The sequence below is a fragment of the Cupressus sempervirens genome, chromosome 3, assembly GCF_028749045.1.
Source record: "Cupressus sempervirens isolate cs-2001-9-10 chromosome 3, ASM2874904v1, whole genome shotgun sequence".
NCBI lineage: Eukaryota > Viridiplantae > Streptophyta > Pinopsida > Cupressales > Cupressaceae > Cupressus > Cupressus sempervirens.
The window spans coordinates 525,448,694-525,466,254 of NC_143120.1; the positions used below are offsets into that span (position 1 = coordinate 525,448,694).

At 35.8% G+C, this 17,561-nt stretch overlaps 1 protein-coding gene across 1 annotated transcript in view; it reads right to left on the reverse strand.

Annotated features, from left to right (window-relative positions):
* Positions 1-1,061: 1,061 nt before the first annotated feature.
* LOC149567485 (disease resistance protein Roq1-like) overlaps positions 1,062-17,561 on the reverse strand; it is a 139,980-nt gene continuing 123,480 nt past the window's right edge. The window contains exon 4 of the mRNA XM_089816641.1: positions 1,062-1,248. Coding sequence (XP_089672767.1) covers positions 1,062-1,248 — 187 coding nt within the window. The remainder of the gene's footprint in view (positions 1,249-17,561) is intronic.

Genomic DNA, 17,561 nt, shown 5'->3' on the forward strand with positions numbered 1-17,561 from the left:
ATAAAAAAAAAAAAAAATTATTATTTTTCTTTTCTGAATTTCTCTTCCCTCCTCTGATTTTGGGGTCAACCTAATTTGACCGGATCACATGTGTCACTTTCTTATTCACTCCTTCAATGCACAGTCATTGCCTAGTCACTAATGCCACATCATCGTCGCTACCTTGCTATATTAAACCTCATGCATCTTTTGCTTGGCGAGTTAACGAGAAACATCAGATCTGCCACGTGGCGCAATCTCAGTGCAACTGACCCGATCTCGCCATATCACCTCCTGCTTGCTCAACCATCTTCCACTTGGCACTACTTGGTTTGTTGTCTCCGAGCGGGACCCACTTGGCATTCTAACTCTTGCCAAAATTTGAAAATTTTTCGGCGACCTCGCTATCTCGCTAGCTGGAGTTGCCAAGATTTTTCGGCTGGCGAAGTAGCGAGGTGCCGGATTCTTGGATTTTTCAGTTGCCTTTCCTGCTGACGTCATCCTGCTTGGACTATGTTTTTGTTTTAAATTATACTTTGATTGCATTTATAACTGGCCTACCGACCATGTTTCATGGACCCACGCACATGGTCTCTACTCTTCCAAAGAGCGATGTCTTAAAGACAGTCTTTACATTGAGTGCTAGTGTATATAAATGTTTACAAACCGCCTTGTCTACCCAATGTGGGATAAAGGTTTTGGAGGCACCTCCTTGACTGATGACAGCTTTCATCCTTAAAAAAGAACACCTTCTTTATTTGATGTTGCCTGTTCTTGTTTGGAAAATGCGTGATCTCCTTGAGTATTTGCTATTGCTAGGCGTGGATTTCTCTGACAGCGAGGGGTTTTTTCTATGTGCCTTCCTTGCAAGTGCTCTGTTTCATTGTGGGCATTTTTACAAACTACAACTTCTTTTAGAGGCTCGAGTCTTTCTATGATATGGGCGGCCTGGGATTGAGATCTCATTTGCTGAATGCATGACTATCCTACTCCCTATACTGGCGGCTTCCTTTTTAACACTGTGGATGGATTTGCCTCTGGTGGCATGTGAACTTCATCCTTATCATAGCTGGTTGCTTGCTTTAATGCCTCATTCTAAGAGTTGTTGCTCTGCGTGAGTGCTTTTGCTGAAGACGTCTTTCATTTTTAACGTATACTCTAGCTTTAGTGTGGGCAGCTTTCTTCATTTTAAAACCATGAGTTTCCTTGTTCCTAGCATGAACCTTCCTGCCAATGCGTGGATCTCTTACAAGGCAACCTCCTTCAACCCTGCATGGAAAGTAGCTTATCAGCTGGTCATTTCTTACTTTAGCATGGGATCATCATACATTTGACCGGTGTGTTAACTTCACAAACACTTCCCCTTGCTATGTGATATGTATTGAATGCTCTTTATAATGGTGGCATGCTTCTTATTGACTAGTTTGAAATGGCTCCTCTTTTCTTTGCATGTTGCGGCTTGAAAAGATGACTTCCTTCTTGTACAAGCTTGTTTTCTTAGTTCTATCTCATATATGAAAAAGGTGTAGCCATATTAAGGAGAGTCACTGTTTCTTCTGATGGGTCTGGTACCCCTGGACAAACTCATTGCTTCACATTGATTTACCTTCCTCACACATTGCCTCCTGTTTTCTGAATTTGATTTGTTTCAACCATTTAATCTTTTATCAATATACAATTGACCATTAGGAATATTTAGCCATTGTTAGCTTAGCATCTAGATTCAAATGGATGTTACTAACCATTCGGATACACTGATATCCATGTCCAACATTTGCACTGTAATAGGAAAATTCAATTTTATCCCATTATTAAAACAATGGCCTTCATTAAGACTGAATAATCCTTGCAATACAATAATGCTTATGGCCCTTGATTGCGTAAAAAAACCATATCTTGATCATAAGAGTCGGGGCACATGGTAGCCCGGCTAAAAAATTTTGTTTTCGGGCAACTGACTTTGCCAATTTGATTCAATAAGCATATTTAATTGATTAGGCTCAAATTTAACCCTTACTGCATCATTGAAAAATCAACTGAACTCATTTTACCATTTATCTGTGAATTGTCAAATTTGTGCTAAGAGGTCCGTTGACTGGCCTTAAAAACTGACCCAAACCTCTGACCAGGCTCTAAAATCTAGCCCATTGATTCTCTATTCTGCATACTTTCACCCTGCAAATTTTCAACCCATGATGGATTCCCAGTCAAGAGGTTTTAATTGCCGAACATCCATACTTCAAATACTCTGTAGGCAAACAATGTCAAAAAACATAAACTGAGCTCGGGTTCGGCATTCTAAACTGGGTTATTGATCACTTGGGGTTTTGAAAACTAGGATATAAGTTCTTTGCCATGAAGAGAATATAATTCCATGTTTTGGGCTCATGACGAATCACAGGGTACATTTGGCGAATTTTCGAAAATAGGCAGTTGGAAATTTTAACTGGCAAATGTGTCAAAAAGTGATTTTTCGGGAAATGTACGGACATAAGAAAGTATGCAAATGGATTCATCATGACTTAAGAACTGGCATACTTCAAGGATTTCTAGGACACAACACAATGGTATAATCCATTTAGGCTAGCCAATCACAGGATCAAAGTTATAACATACCGAACAGGGGTACGGGTCAATCTGGATACCTTAGCCGTAACAAAACAATGCAAACTGAGTTTTTTATCATGTTAGCAAACTGATCAAATGGATTCAACATGATCTCAAAATTGGAACATATGAAGTCTCTTACCCGTAAAATAGAATGTAAAAATAATTTTTTTATTTGGGTCAACTGGGTCAAAGATATGATTGGTCGAACAGGGCTTACCAGAATTGTGAAGAACTAGTCAAATGCACAAAACAGTAAATGACCAACTTTGGGGGGTGCAAAACCTAGTCAAACGAATTTGAAATAACTTGAAAATTGAAACATAGGTTATTTGTTATACATAATAAACATCCCCAAAGTGGCTAGTCATGACACATTCCTAGGTAAAAAATATTCAAATGCAAACTGGGCCTCTGATCGCTATTTGACACTTGGTAGAATTGCAAATTTTGACACTAGCTCAAAATGGGATTTCACAGAATGATTCGGGATGAGAAAATAACATTGTGGATCATATGCATATGTCAAATGAAAGGTGTTAAGCCACTCAAACACCATCTAGGCCTCAAGCTACCAACTGACCACATGCATAAAAGGCACTTTATGACATGATTTTCCAAAATTTTCAAAATGTGACTAAAAATGAAGCATGCAATTTTTAGTCCCAACAGTGGCTCTATCTGGGGATGCATGCCCCTTGCGGGCATGAAAAGGATTTAGATCTCTGGGAGAAGCAGACCACACAACTGAACAGCAAAACTCTCTCGAACAGCTTTATTGAAAACAGGAAAACTACTCTTAACTATGTACAAGAGATGGCCCCAAGCCACCGAAAAGTTTCAAAACTCTTTACCTCTGTCATACACCTTATTTTCATTTACATTTACCTGAGGCAAACTGAAACTCTCATTCTTATTTGTTTCACCCATCATATCAACACTTTCAATTACTTCGTTAGGCAAAACAAAACTGCTATCATCATCTTCATAGTGCATATAAAAATGAAACATACTTTCTTCATCTTGCCCACTATGAAAAAATGGATCAGCATGACCATAATAACTGATATCAAACTGAAACTGATCACTACTGATTGAATCATGGATTCTTTCAACTGGAAAAACAAAGTGCTCATATTCAACTTCATTCAACGAGTTACATGGAGCAGATTGTAACTCACCTTGTGCCTCCATAAATGAAGAGTATGTGAAATCTGATCGTTGCCTACTTGCAACCATGTTACTCTTTGAATCAGATTTATCCTTTGCTGAAACCTCTTCACACTCAAAACATTGATTAGTAACCATATATGAAAATTCATTCTAAAAGTGTTGATCTAGACTATGCTGATCACTATCATTTTCTTCATTAATTTGAATGTCAGAATATTGAATGTCAGAATACACCTTGAACTCATCTTCAAAAGACTTATTAGAACATGAAGATAATCTATAATCTGATTGACAACTTTCACTATTTTCCTCCTCATCATATGAAAAATCAAAACAATGTTCGGCAACATCAACATGAAAAGAACCCGAAACAACATTAACCTTCCCTTTATTAACATTCTCTACATCCAACAAATCGTCATGTGCAAAGACATTTGAGGAACTGTCACCTACACCTCCAAAGTCTAACAAAGATTGTTCGGATTCTACCTCTTTTTCCACATCAAACTTTGGGGAATTGATTTGACTGAATGAAAAAGTATTATGAGAGAAAATATGAAGATCCTTAGAGATACTTACGTGCTTTTCAAACTCATGAGCCAACAAAATAGAGATTTCATTAGAACTCAAGAAGATTGCCCCACAAATCTTCTCCTAGCTGTGATTGTCATTTGGATAACATGAAGAACTTACAATAGCAGGATCCTTAGTGTAACAATCTGGAAAATTAGAATTATTACAACATTCTTTCTTATCATGGCAATCACTGGATCTACTGTTGTTACAACTTTCTTCAACTTCATATATACTATAACTTAATTTATCTTCTGTTTTATATCCATCATTTTCATGCTGATCTCTATTACCTGATTCATTAACATTTGAATCCACCTCTTCACAATCGGAAGACAGATTATCTTGCTCTATGGACTCATTGTATTCATTACTACCTTGGCTTTCAGCACACTCATTATCATCGAGAGACATAATATGAAATCTATAATCATCATCTTCCATCTCCTGAATGTATCTTTCAAATTGTAAGAACTTTTGTAATCTTATAGGTGCTGGCCAATTGACTGAATCGGGTACTAGAACATCAAGGAAAACACTAGGTAGTGAAGATTCCTCAAGTCTACAATGAAAAGGCATCTTATTGATTACTGACTTAAGCCTTAAATAACATTGTTCGACACTTAGACCTTGAGTACTACCTACTTCAGTTCTTATAATATTGATAATCCTTTTGTAAACCATTGTATTCAACATAGCAATGTTATTATTCACAGTTTCTAGACTCTCAGAATTTGGCAACCTAATCTCAGATCTGATTCCATTATAAAATAAAATTTCTACCTCTTCTTTCTAGTGCTGAAAATCACTGAATAGAGGCAACTTTTTTAAACACATGACTTCCATGAAAAGAAGCATGAAAATCAAAATACCTCCAATGCTGATGTTGAACTTCGATCTGCTGATTTGGCACAGGTGCAAGACTGGAATTCCTTCACACCACTGATCAAACTTTGTAGAGTCACCACCTCTTTGCAAGAGGAATAAAATAATCATTGTTGTGATCTACTTTTACATTTCAATTTCTTTATAATAGTAGATTTCAAACAGCACTTTAAAACTTATCAAGAATTTAAAACTTCCTTTCAAGAAATTATCAAAAACTTTAGATCTACCCATACAACTTAAAACCCTTCAACATTTTGCAACGAAAACAACTAGGAACAAACTGGTACAGAGATTTGAGAGTCGCCACTCACACTTTGTGAGAAATAAAACATAATTTGTCACTTGACAAATCTGAACCAGACCTTCAATGTAGGAGAAATTTGCAGATCACTATTATCTTGGAAAGAAAATATACTTTATAAATCAATTCTTGACTCTGAAACTTTCTCAACAGTATTTGCAAAAACTGAACTGATTGAAGATAGACTTATGACAGTCATAGAACACAATTTTTATCCAGTTTTACAACCTACTGCTGTCCATGAATAAAGCTTAACTGGGGTGCATGATCTTTGAGTAAGAGACCTGGAAAACACATCAGATAACCTACTGTTGCAAATTTTTTATGCACTTCTTCTGGTGTATTGAATCTCTTGTTTTAAATTCTCAAGGTTTGTCTTACCTCTGATTCAATACATTTCCCCAGCAAAGTCGCCATTTTGTTGGTGTTTGAAAATGTTACCCATTTCCAATTACCCTGATGAGAACAAGATGCATCTAGGGGCAGCTAACTCCCATTATCAACACATCCATTCAGACACCAGGCCAACTATAAGGCTATACTCCTTCTGCACTTTAGGCTCTGCAAAACCTAGGCGGGTGAACCTATAGATTCCTTATATGGTACCAGTTATAAAAGCAGACACTGAATCTAATACAAAGCAGATAGAAACCCTTATTTCTCCTAATAACTTATGAAATAACATATATCTGCAGTAGCTAGATGCAAAACAATGAAATTCATAAGCTGAGTGAGGGCATTTTATTTATAGCTCTTCAACATGAAAGGGAAATTCATTTGATTAAAGATGTTGATTCAACAAAACCTCAAAAATGCAACAGTATAACCAGTGATCCTATAATTGATCAGCGCCTAATCCATTGGGGAATTCCATGAATTCAAAACATACATCTGTGACATCAAGGTGTATCTCATATACCCAGACATCATATCTATCCAACCACCTTGTGATTCAAAAATTAGTGTTTATTCAAGTCTCATTCTCACAAAATATCCTTCTCAAACAACCAATAACCTTGTTTAAACATATTCAGCATTTACTTGGCCCTTTGGTCCAACAGCAAAATACATCAAACATACAACCTAAAAGGGATGCAAATGGGTCTCAAATCTTTGTTCCAAAACCACATAAGACTTACAGATTGCTGAGACAGGAGACAAGAACCAGAACAAAACTAGTGAAATTGTTGCTCATATGTATTCCTTTCCTTGAAACTATACATTCAGATGCATAAAATCAAAACATGAAACAACCTAATATCTCAGAACTATCTATATTATCTCTACAATGCTGTTCACATGAGAGTTATGCTGAAGAAAATGGTGTCACAGTCATGGAAACATGTCAAAATACTGGAACCAATGGTCTCACAGTGCAAAAACTGGAATCCCAAATGGTATTACAGCAATGAACTTTTTCTTCCCAGAAATTGGACCCTTACAAAGTATCAGAGAAAGAAAGATATAGAAGAGAAAGAATTCCTGGATCTGTTATGAAAACAACAAGTGTCAACTTGAAATTCAATCCTGTGCAACTGAGTAACCTCTTTCTTCTTTCATCCCATCTGATTTGATTTTGATTTCATTATTGCCTTGTAACTGATTTTGCAAAATATCCCCTCCTAAATGATGAAATCCCTTATTTGTTAAAATCTGATTTGCATCGAAAGGCTGATAAAACTTTCTTTAACTGACTCAGAGATGCCCCCAACTGAATTCTCCTTGTCTTTTACGCATTTTCGAGCTATTCACTTGCCAAAAATCACAACTGAACTTCTTGGTCTAAAAACTGTTGCAATTCAGGTATCTGAGACAAATTCTCCTGTACCTCAAATTGACTGATACCTGTGCAAAAACTGACTCCAAAATTGGAAAGTTCATCTTCTCTCGATTCCAGTGATATATAACATCGCCTATTTGGCCTCTCGAAAACCTCCTGAAAGTCATTTTGAAAATGACTCCTCTGCTAGGAATATCAGGTCTACACATCCTTTAGATTTTTTTTAACAATCTCTAAAGTCACAACTTGTAAATTTAAAACCTTTAAATTTTAAAAAGAAATTTCACGTCCAACTTGAAAGAGAATAATAAAAAATATTTTTTTTTTTATTATTTTTCTTTTCTGAATTTCTCTTCCCTCCTCTGATTTCGGGGTCAACCTAATTTGACCGGATGACACGTGTCACTTTCTTATTCGCTCCTTCAATGCACAGTCATTGCCTAGTCACTGACGCCATGTCATCATCGCTACCTTGCTATATTAAACCTCATGCATCTTTTGCTTGGCGAGTTAACGAGAAACGTCGGATCTGCCACGTGGCGCAATCTTAGTGAAACTGACCCGATCTCGCCATATCACCTCCTTCTTGCTCAACCATCTGCCACTTGGCACTACTTGGTTTTTTGTCTCTCGGCGGGACTCACTTGGCATTCTAACTCTTGCCAAAATTTGGAAATTTTTTGGCGACCTCGTTATCTCGCTTGCCGAAGTTGCCAAGATTTTTCGGCTGGTGAAGTAGCGAGGTGTCAGATTCTTGGATTTTTCGGTCGCCTTTCCTACTGACGTCATCCTTCTTGATTTGTGTTTTCATTTAAAATTATACTTTGACTGCATTTATAACTGGTCTGCCGACCATGGTTCACAGACCCACGCACATGGTCTCTGCTCTTCCAAAGAGCAATGTCTTAAAGACAGTCTTTACATTGAGTGCTAGTGTATATAAATGTTTACAAACCACCTTGTCTACCCAATGTGGGATAAAGGTTTTGGAGGCACCTCCTTGACTGATGACAGCTTTCATCCTTAAAAAGAACGCCTTCTTTATTTGATGTTGCCTGTTCTTTTTTGGAAAATGCGTGATCTCCCTGAGTATTTGCTGTTGCTAGGCATGGATTTCTCTGACAGCGTGGGGTTTTTTCTATGTGCCTTCCTTGCAAGTGTTCTATTTCATTGTGGGCATTTTTACAAACTACAAGTTCTTTTAGAGGCTCGAGTCTTTTTGTGATATGCGCGACCTGGGATTGAGATCTCATTTGCCGAATGCATGACTATCCTACTCCCTATATTGTTAGCTTCCTTTTTCAACACTGTAGATGGATTTGCCTCTGGTGGCATGTGAAATTCATCCTTATCATAGCCAGTTGCTTGCTTTAACGCCTCATTCTAAGAGCTATTGCTCTGCGTGAGTGCTTTTGCTGAAGATGTCTTTCATTTTTAACGTATACTCTAGGTTTAGTGTGGGCAACTTTCTTCATTTAAAAACCATGAGCTTCCTTGTTCCTGGCATGAACCTTCCTGCCAATGCGTGGATCTCTTACAAGGCAACCTCCTTCAACCCTACATGGAAAGTAGCTTATTAGCTGGTCATTTCTTACTTTAGCATGGGATCATCATACATTTGACCGGTGTGTTAACTTCACAAACACTTCCCCTTGCTATGTGATATGTACTGAATGCTCTTTATAATGGTGGCATGCTTCTTATTGACTAGTTTGAAATGCCTCCTCTTTTCTTTGCATGTTGCGGCTTGAAAAGATGACTTCCTTCTTGTACAAGCTTGTTTTCTTAGTTCTATCTCATATATGAAAAAGGTGTAGCCATATTAAGGAGAGTCACTGTTTCTTCTGATGGGTCTGGTACCCCTGGACAAACTCATTGCTTCACATTGATTTACCTTCCTCACACATTGCCTCCTGTTTTCTGAATTTGATTTGTTTCAACCATTTAATCTTTTATCAATATACAATTGACCATTAGGAATATTTAGCCATTGTTAGCTTAGCATCTAGATTCAAATGGATGTTACTAACCATTCAGATACACTGATATCCATGTCCAACATTTGCACTGTAATAGGAAAATTCAATTTTATCCCATTATTAAAACAATGGCCTTCATTAAGACTAAATAATCCTTGCAATACAATAATGCTTATGGCCCTTGACTGCGTAAAAAAACCATATCTTGATCATAAGAGTCGGGGCACATGGTAGCCCGGCTAAAATATTTTGTTTTCGGGCGACTGACTTTGCCAATTTGATTCAATAAGAATATTTCATTGATTAGGCTCGAATTTAACCCTTACTGCATCATTGAAAAATCAACTGAACTCATTTTTACCATTTATCTATGAATTGTCAAATTTGTGCCAAGAGGTCCGTTGACTGGCCTTAAAAACTGACCCAAACCTCTGACCAGGCTCTAAAATCTGACCCACTGATTCTCTATTCTACATACTTTCACCCTGCAAATTTTCAACCCATGATGGATTCCCAGTCAAGAGATTTTAATTTCCAAACATCCATACTTCAAATACTCTGCAGGCAAACAATGTCAAAAAACATAAACTGGGCTCGGGTTCGGCATTCTAAACTGGGTTATTGATCACTTGGGGTTTTGAAAACTAGGATATAAGTCCTTTTCCATGAAGAGAATATAATTCCATGTTTTGGGCTCATGACGAATCACAGGGCACATTTGGCAAATTTTCGAAAATAGGCAATTGGAAATTTTAATTGGCAAATGTGTCAAAAAGTGATTTTTGGGAAATGTACGGACATAAGAAAGTATGCAAATGGATTCATCATGACTTAAGAACTGGCATACTTCAAGTCTTTCTAGGACACAACACAATGGTACAATCCATTTAGGCTAGCCAATCACAGGATCAAAGTTATAACATGCCGAATAGGGGTATGGGTCAATCTGGATACCTTAGCCGTAACAAAACAATGCAAACTGGGTTTTTTATCATGTTAGCAAACTGATCAAATGGATTCGACATGATCTCAAAATTGAAACATATGAAGTGTCTTAACCCTAGAACATAGTGCAAAAATAATTTTTTCATTTGGGTCAACTGGGTCAAAGATATGATTGGTCGAACAGGGCTTCCCAGAATTGTGAACAACTAGTCAAATGCACAAAACAATAAATGACCAACTTTGGGGGGTGCAAAACCTAGTCAAACAGATTTGAAATGACTTAAAAATTGAAACATAGGTTCTTTGTTATACATACTAAACATCCCGAAAGTGGCTAGTCATGAAACATTCCTAGGTAAAAAATATTCAAATGCAAACTGGGCCTCTGATCGCTATTTGACACTTGGTAGAATTGCAAATTTTGACACTAGCTCAAAATGGGACTTCACAGAATGATTCGGGATGACAAAATAACATTGTGGATCATATGAATATATCAAATGAAAGGTGTTAAGCCACTCAAACACCATCTAGGCCTCAAGCTACCAACTGACCACATGCATAAAAGGCACTTTAGGACATGATTTTCCAAAATTTTCAAAATGTGACTAAAAATGAAACATGCAATTTTCAGTCCCAACAGGACATAAGGGTTAGACTGAGCCCTCAAAAAACTGTAGAAGGATCATCATCATCAAAGAGAAGATGTAAATCATCAAGGCTATCTTCCAAGTCTGTAATGTGTGACTCCACAAAAAAACTTGAAATGTAAGTCAAGAAGTCATCACCTGAGGCTAAAACTAGAAGACAAAGTATACCCTGTTGTGCTAAAGTAAATGAATCGGTCACTATGGTAATAGATGAATTATTTACCTCAAAGAGAAGATGAATATCATCAAGGATATCTCCCACATCTTCAATGTGAGACTCCACAAACAACTGTGTAATGTCTAGAAGGAAGTCATCACATGAAAGTAAGGTAGGAAGACATAAAGGGTCTTGCTTGCTTAAATATAAAGTATCTGTGGTTGGAACAAGATCAATAGGAGCAATAGGAGCATGTAGAGGTGTGATCTTATTTGGAGTTGAAGAAACCATAGCTGAAGTGACTGAATGTAGAATGTCCTTCGAAGATGGAGGAACACATCGATCTCCATATGCTTTCCAAATAGACATCCAAATATCATAAGGAAAACTTGCCATTCTAAGAGGAGCAAAAGATTCCTTACTCATACTATTATAGAGAAAGTGATGAAGGTGCACAAGATGTGTCCAATTAAAATGTGGTGGTAATGAATAGAGATAAGGAAGCAATTCTTGATGGTCTCTTAGATGATCAAGTATCAAAGCACTCCATTTGTGATAGTTCCTTTTTGTCAACTATGGTCTAATACTAGACTAACATATCTGACAAGACTCCATGAGATCAATCAAAGAACCCCCAAAGAATCAAAGAACCCCATCTAATGAATGATTTAGGCAATTGGTAACCACTTGCAAATTTAGGGCCTATTTTTCAAAGTAGTATTTCTATCCATAGAACCTATAATATGATTACAAATCTAGAAAGTAGACAAAAAAATGCACTTTCATTTGGAGTTTAGATGATCCCATACTAAGCATTTTAAGTGGCAAAAATTGGGATTTGTGAGTTGTAGAAAAAATTAGGAATAGAGATCTCAAACCACCTACACCAATGTGTAGATAATGAAATCCTACTCTAAAACAAAAAAATGGCTCATAAAAAGGAGCCCGTATGAGAGAGATATCATTGTTTGAAAATTACTACTGTTGTTATTTTTTTTGAATTGCCACTATCATGCCTCCAAAAATCAAATGGCCCTAGATTTTGCCTTAGATGTTTGATTTGGATGAAACAAAATCCAATTTGGGTTTTTTTTGACCTTCTAAATGTGATGTAATTTTTTGATTTGCACCAGAAAGTACCAATCTTCACCTACAAAAAATCTCTCTTATGGATTGATGGCCAAATTTTTTTTAGAAAATAATGGAAATTTGAAAAATAGTAGAGATATAGATGAAAAAAAATGCAGATCTAAAAATTAAATGTACAGATCTAAAATGATCATACCAATTCTGCAAATTAGTTGTTTGAGTGCCAGTTTGCAAAAAAAAATTTTCTCACAATCGACTTTGGCCTAGGGTAGGCAACTTTATAGCCAATTTTCATCGAATTGATGTTCCAAATGCAATGGCAAGGGCAGATCTGGTTCTAGATGCTCCCAATTTTTGCGATACTCTAGATTTGGGCCAAGGTGTTGAAGCAAGAAGATGGTCTTGAATGGCTATGTGAAGACAAATTCTCCAAGAGCTCTGTTACCATGTAAGAATTTTCCTTAAAGCAAGATTCACCCAAGATTGTAGAACTCAAACACAAGCACAATTGTAGACCAAAAAAGGAGTATGATCAATAGATTAGAGTATGTCCTCATACATTACTCTATATTGTATATGACGAATGTACACACTAGGATTGCCTCTATATAAAGGCCTCTTAGGAAGCACCTAGAATGTCTCTAGAAAGAGCCAAGGGATAAGATAAGCATGACAACTAAGCACATGTCTTATCCATCATTCTAGATGAGAGGATAAGAATGACAAGGTGTATCTCAAGTGGAGATGTTGTAGACACTATGTGCATAAAAGAGGTGTGAACTCTTGTGTTGTCAACATGATAGCTCACAAGAGTGCACATACTCCTAGGTGACAAATAAATAAATATTAAAATAATGCATAACCTAAGTAAACTTAAGTAAGTGTGAATAGTGAATAATTATTTACACCAACAAAAATATTGAGAGGTGCAAATTCCATCATCTAGTGATGTAACACTACAATGGGACTAGGAAAGAAAGGTAAGTCTATAGTTACTAGATTTGTTTGGTTGTTAGATAATACTAACATTGTACCATATGAGGATTGTTGTACACTAATAGGATGAAGTGAGTTGCACTCTTTTAGAAGCTCTAATTCAAGTTCATGGAGTACCCACACATGAAAAATGACATATTTTTTCCATCATGTGCAAAGAAAAATTGGGATGAGTATGAGTTGACTAAATAGGTGGACAAATGAAATATATGGGTTTTGGACCCAATTGACACCTATCACCCCCCACGAGAATTAGAAATGTTGAAGATGGATTCATCCATTGACTTTGACTACTTGTATGATCTAGTGCAACCTAGTAAAATATATATTTATGTAAATTCAATATGTAGCTTTATAACTTTTACCTAAGTATTTTCTAAATTAATGAGCACATTATGTACATCTATCACTGCAGGCCATGTTTTTGCTATTATTTCACCCAAAGACAATGAAGAATAGGTAGATTATTATTTGTCATTGTGTTCAGACAATTTTTTTTGGATCACTCGATTACAGATGGTGAAGGTTTATAGTACCCTATAGGTGTGGTGGTTATAACCGATACATGGCTTAGACAATATTCTATGAAGACCCCTAACTTGTGGTTATTCAAGGATTGAAAAATAGAGGGGAATATTCTTCATTATTTGAACCTTTTTGTTGCGTCAAATGTCCACTTGATCAAATATGGAGCAAAACCACATAATAAGACTCTTTGGAAGGTTCATGAGTCAGACCAAAAGAAAATGCTTGAGACAATAAAATGTAGAGAAAATTCAACTAGTTCATTAGATTGAATATAATTACAAAAAAAATTTGATGTAACATTTATATTTCATATATATTTTTGGGCAAAGCCAGAGGTTTTATCTCTTATCTCTTTCCTACTGGTGCCTTTCAAAGCTAAGTTGTACGTAGACATTAATATCATTAATATAAAGAGATGAATATTATTGTCTTTTTGAAAAATATGTTGACTTATCTTAAATTAGATCTATTCTTGCTATCGAAAAAATTTAGATTATTCTTCCCCATTGATCGCTCAAACATTCTTAGGCACACTAGACAAAATTGACCTTAAGGGTCACTAAATGCCATAGGGAAGTGATCTTTGATGGGATATATCTTGAAGCTCATGCAAGGTATCGATGCAACATCGTGTGCTACAGGAGTGTATTGTTGGGGCCTATAATAACCTCTCTCTCTCTTTTTGGAGATTCAATTTTGTTTTGATTTTGTAGCCCTATCTTGAGTGATGTTGAAACTTGCAGTATTGGTTAGTTCAAAATTGTCAACTAGCGAATCTCTCTAACCATTCATCATGGGACCGAATTGTCTACTCTATTAGCTCCAAGTGGCTGGGTAAACCCTAGTCCCAAACTTGTTCTGCCCTGTTGATCACTTGAACTTTCTTGGGCACACCAGATAGAATTAAACCTAAGGTTCACTAAATGCCATAGGGAAATGATCTTTAATGTGGCATATCTCATAAATTAGTTGTGGTATTGATTTAACATCAGGTTCTACAAGGATTTTTGTTCAAGGCCTACAATAACTTCTCTCTCCTTTTTTGGAGATTCAATTCTATTTTGATTTGCGCCCCTATCTTAGGTGATGTTACAACTTATAGTGTTGGCAAGTTCAAAGTCGCCAATTGGTGAATCTCTCTAACCATTTCTCATGGGATTGAACTATCTACTTTGTTAACTCCAAGTGGCTAGGTAAATCCTAGTCCCAATATCATCCTACCTTATTGATTGCTCAAGAAATCTCGAGCATGCTAGTCAAAATTAATTATAAGGGTCACTAAATGCCATAGGGCACTGATCTTTGATATGACATATTTCAAAGCTTGTGCGAGATATCAATGCAACTTTAGGTGCTACAAGAGCATGTTGTCAAGGCCTAGAATAAACTCTCTCTTTTTGGAGATTCAATTAAATTTTGATTCTGTGGTCCTATCTTGGGTGATGTTGAAATTTTTAGTGTTGGGCAATTCAAATTCCTCAACTAGTGTATCTCTTTAACTATTCATTATGGGACTAAACTGTCTTGTTTGTTAGCTCCGAGTGGTCGGGTAAACACTTGTCTCAATATTGTTCCACCCTATTGATTTCTCAAATAATCCTAGGCATGCTAGATGGAATTGACCCTAAGGGTCACTAAATTCCATAGGGAAAAAATCTTTAATGAGGTATATCTCAAAGCTCATGCAATGTATTGATGCAATGTTAGGAGTTATAGGATCATGTTGTCAAGGCCTACAATAATCTCTCTCTCTCTCTCTCTCTCTCTCTCTCTCTCTCTTTGGAGATTTGATTATATTTTGATTTTGTGACCCTATATCAGGTGATGTTGAAACTTACAGTGTTGGCCAATTCAAAATTGCCAACTAGTGAATCTCTCTACCACTTATTGTGGGACCAAACTATCTGGTCAACTAGCTCCTAGTGGTTAGGTAAACCCAAGTCCCAATCTTGTCTCGCCTCATTAATTGCTTGAATGTTCTTGGGCATGCCAAATAGAATTAACCCTAAGGGTCATGCTATAGCATTATGTGTTGATACTTGTAAGAATGAAAAAAATACAAGAAAATTGAAGATGCCATCCTAGGAGTGTACATCACCATATAGAGGAGGTCAAAGATAGTGCAAATAATGCACAGTGGATAATGACACACAAATGATATGTAAGAAAATATGCAATAAATATAACTATATAAATCATAAGAAGAGCATATATAATGTGCTTCTATGAATGAAGATCTCAAAGAGATGGATAAGCAAGCAATATTGATATCAAATTCTATGAATAAATTAAAACCTTTATTTCAAGTCTTCTCATGTTGTGAAGATAAAGCATATATAAACTCTTGAGATGTTTATGATGACACTAAGATTCAAGCTTAGACATTTACATAATGCAACAAACTCAAGGTTCAAATTTCGATGTTCATTGTATAACAATAATAAGAATTCCAGTTTCATTGTTTCATCCCAAATAAAAATCCAAATAAGTTAGTCATGATAAAATGTACTCTTAACTTGTACAATCTAAATAAAAATTAATATCATAGCCTTATTCACATGTCAAAAGATACTATCAAAACTTATTATAATGATTCTTACCCTTATTTTGGATACAAATTACATTAAAATTAAATACATGAAATACTTAAAACATAACAAGAAAAATGAGATATATATTATGATAACAAACAATATCATACATGAAAATATAATACATCAAAGCTATAAGTTTAATAATGTCATGCATCAAATATATGTCATACATCAAATATATAATGTCATGTATACATCAAATGTATGTCGAATATGTCCACTAACACAATTTCCAAGACATATGTCCACTAATGCTTATACATGTGTTCATCCCTATATCTTCTCCTTCCCATGAGCAGAAGGAAATAGATCCCTAGAGGTCTTTGGTCATTGCATGGAGGGAGATGATGAGGATGCTAGGGTCTTCCTCACATGCTTGCTCATCCTTTTGTTTAAGCTCCTATCTAACTGGAGATGATACAAAAAAAGTATATATGAATCAATAATTATTATACGTTGAAATTAATATATTTACATACTGAATTAATTATTTTCTTATCTCCATCAAATAGTCACTCTGTACATCCACCTTAGAGGCTCATGGATGATTGGGAGAGAAAAGACAACAATTCAATCAACATAATCACTCAATCATACTCATGGATACTATTTGAAATCTCAATACTAACTATTATAAATAACAATTAAAACTATGCAAACGCTTTCATACCTTAGTCAATGGCTCTAAACTAGCCATTGCTACAACAACTTCATGATTGATGGACTAGTGAGGTGAGAAGTTTTTGATGTCAACAATTGAAAATCATATAATGCAATTTTTTAATTTTTTTTTATAGAATATGATATTATGAAATGAATCAAATTAACATGAAACAATGTACCTCTACGAAGCTCATATCACACCTAGGCTCAAAGTTTGTTGTGAATGTCTATGGTTCAGTAGAGAACTAATGCACATAGATTAAAAAAAAAAATTCTCAATCCTTTGTATGATTGCTTAATAAATAGATGTATTAATTGAAATGATTAAATTGATACATACATGTGAACTCATCAAAATAACATGAAATAGGGTTGGGGAATTCGTACTAGGCCATTAACACTCTTGCCTTGAATTTTGAATAATGTTAAGACATGCTAATTTATTAGTCACTCATTGTACATATGAAATATGATCAAATTAGTTTATTATAATTGTAAATATTTACCTGTGTATTTATATCATTTGTCTCACTCAAGAAGTCATCAGTGACTAGCCCACCATCCACAATGTCTCCAACATGACTACCAAATGTGCCTAAGGATCCACATGATGTGCATATGTGACCGTAGTGTAAACAAGGATCCTCTAAAACTAATGG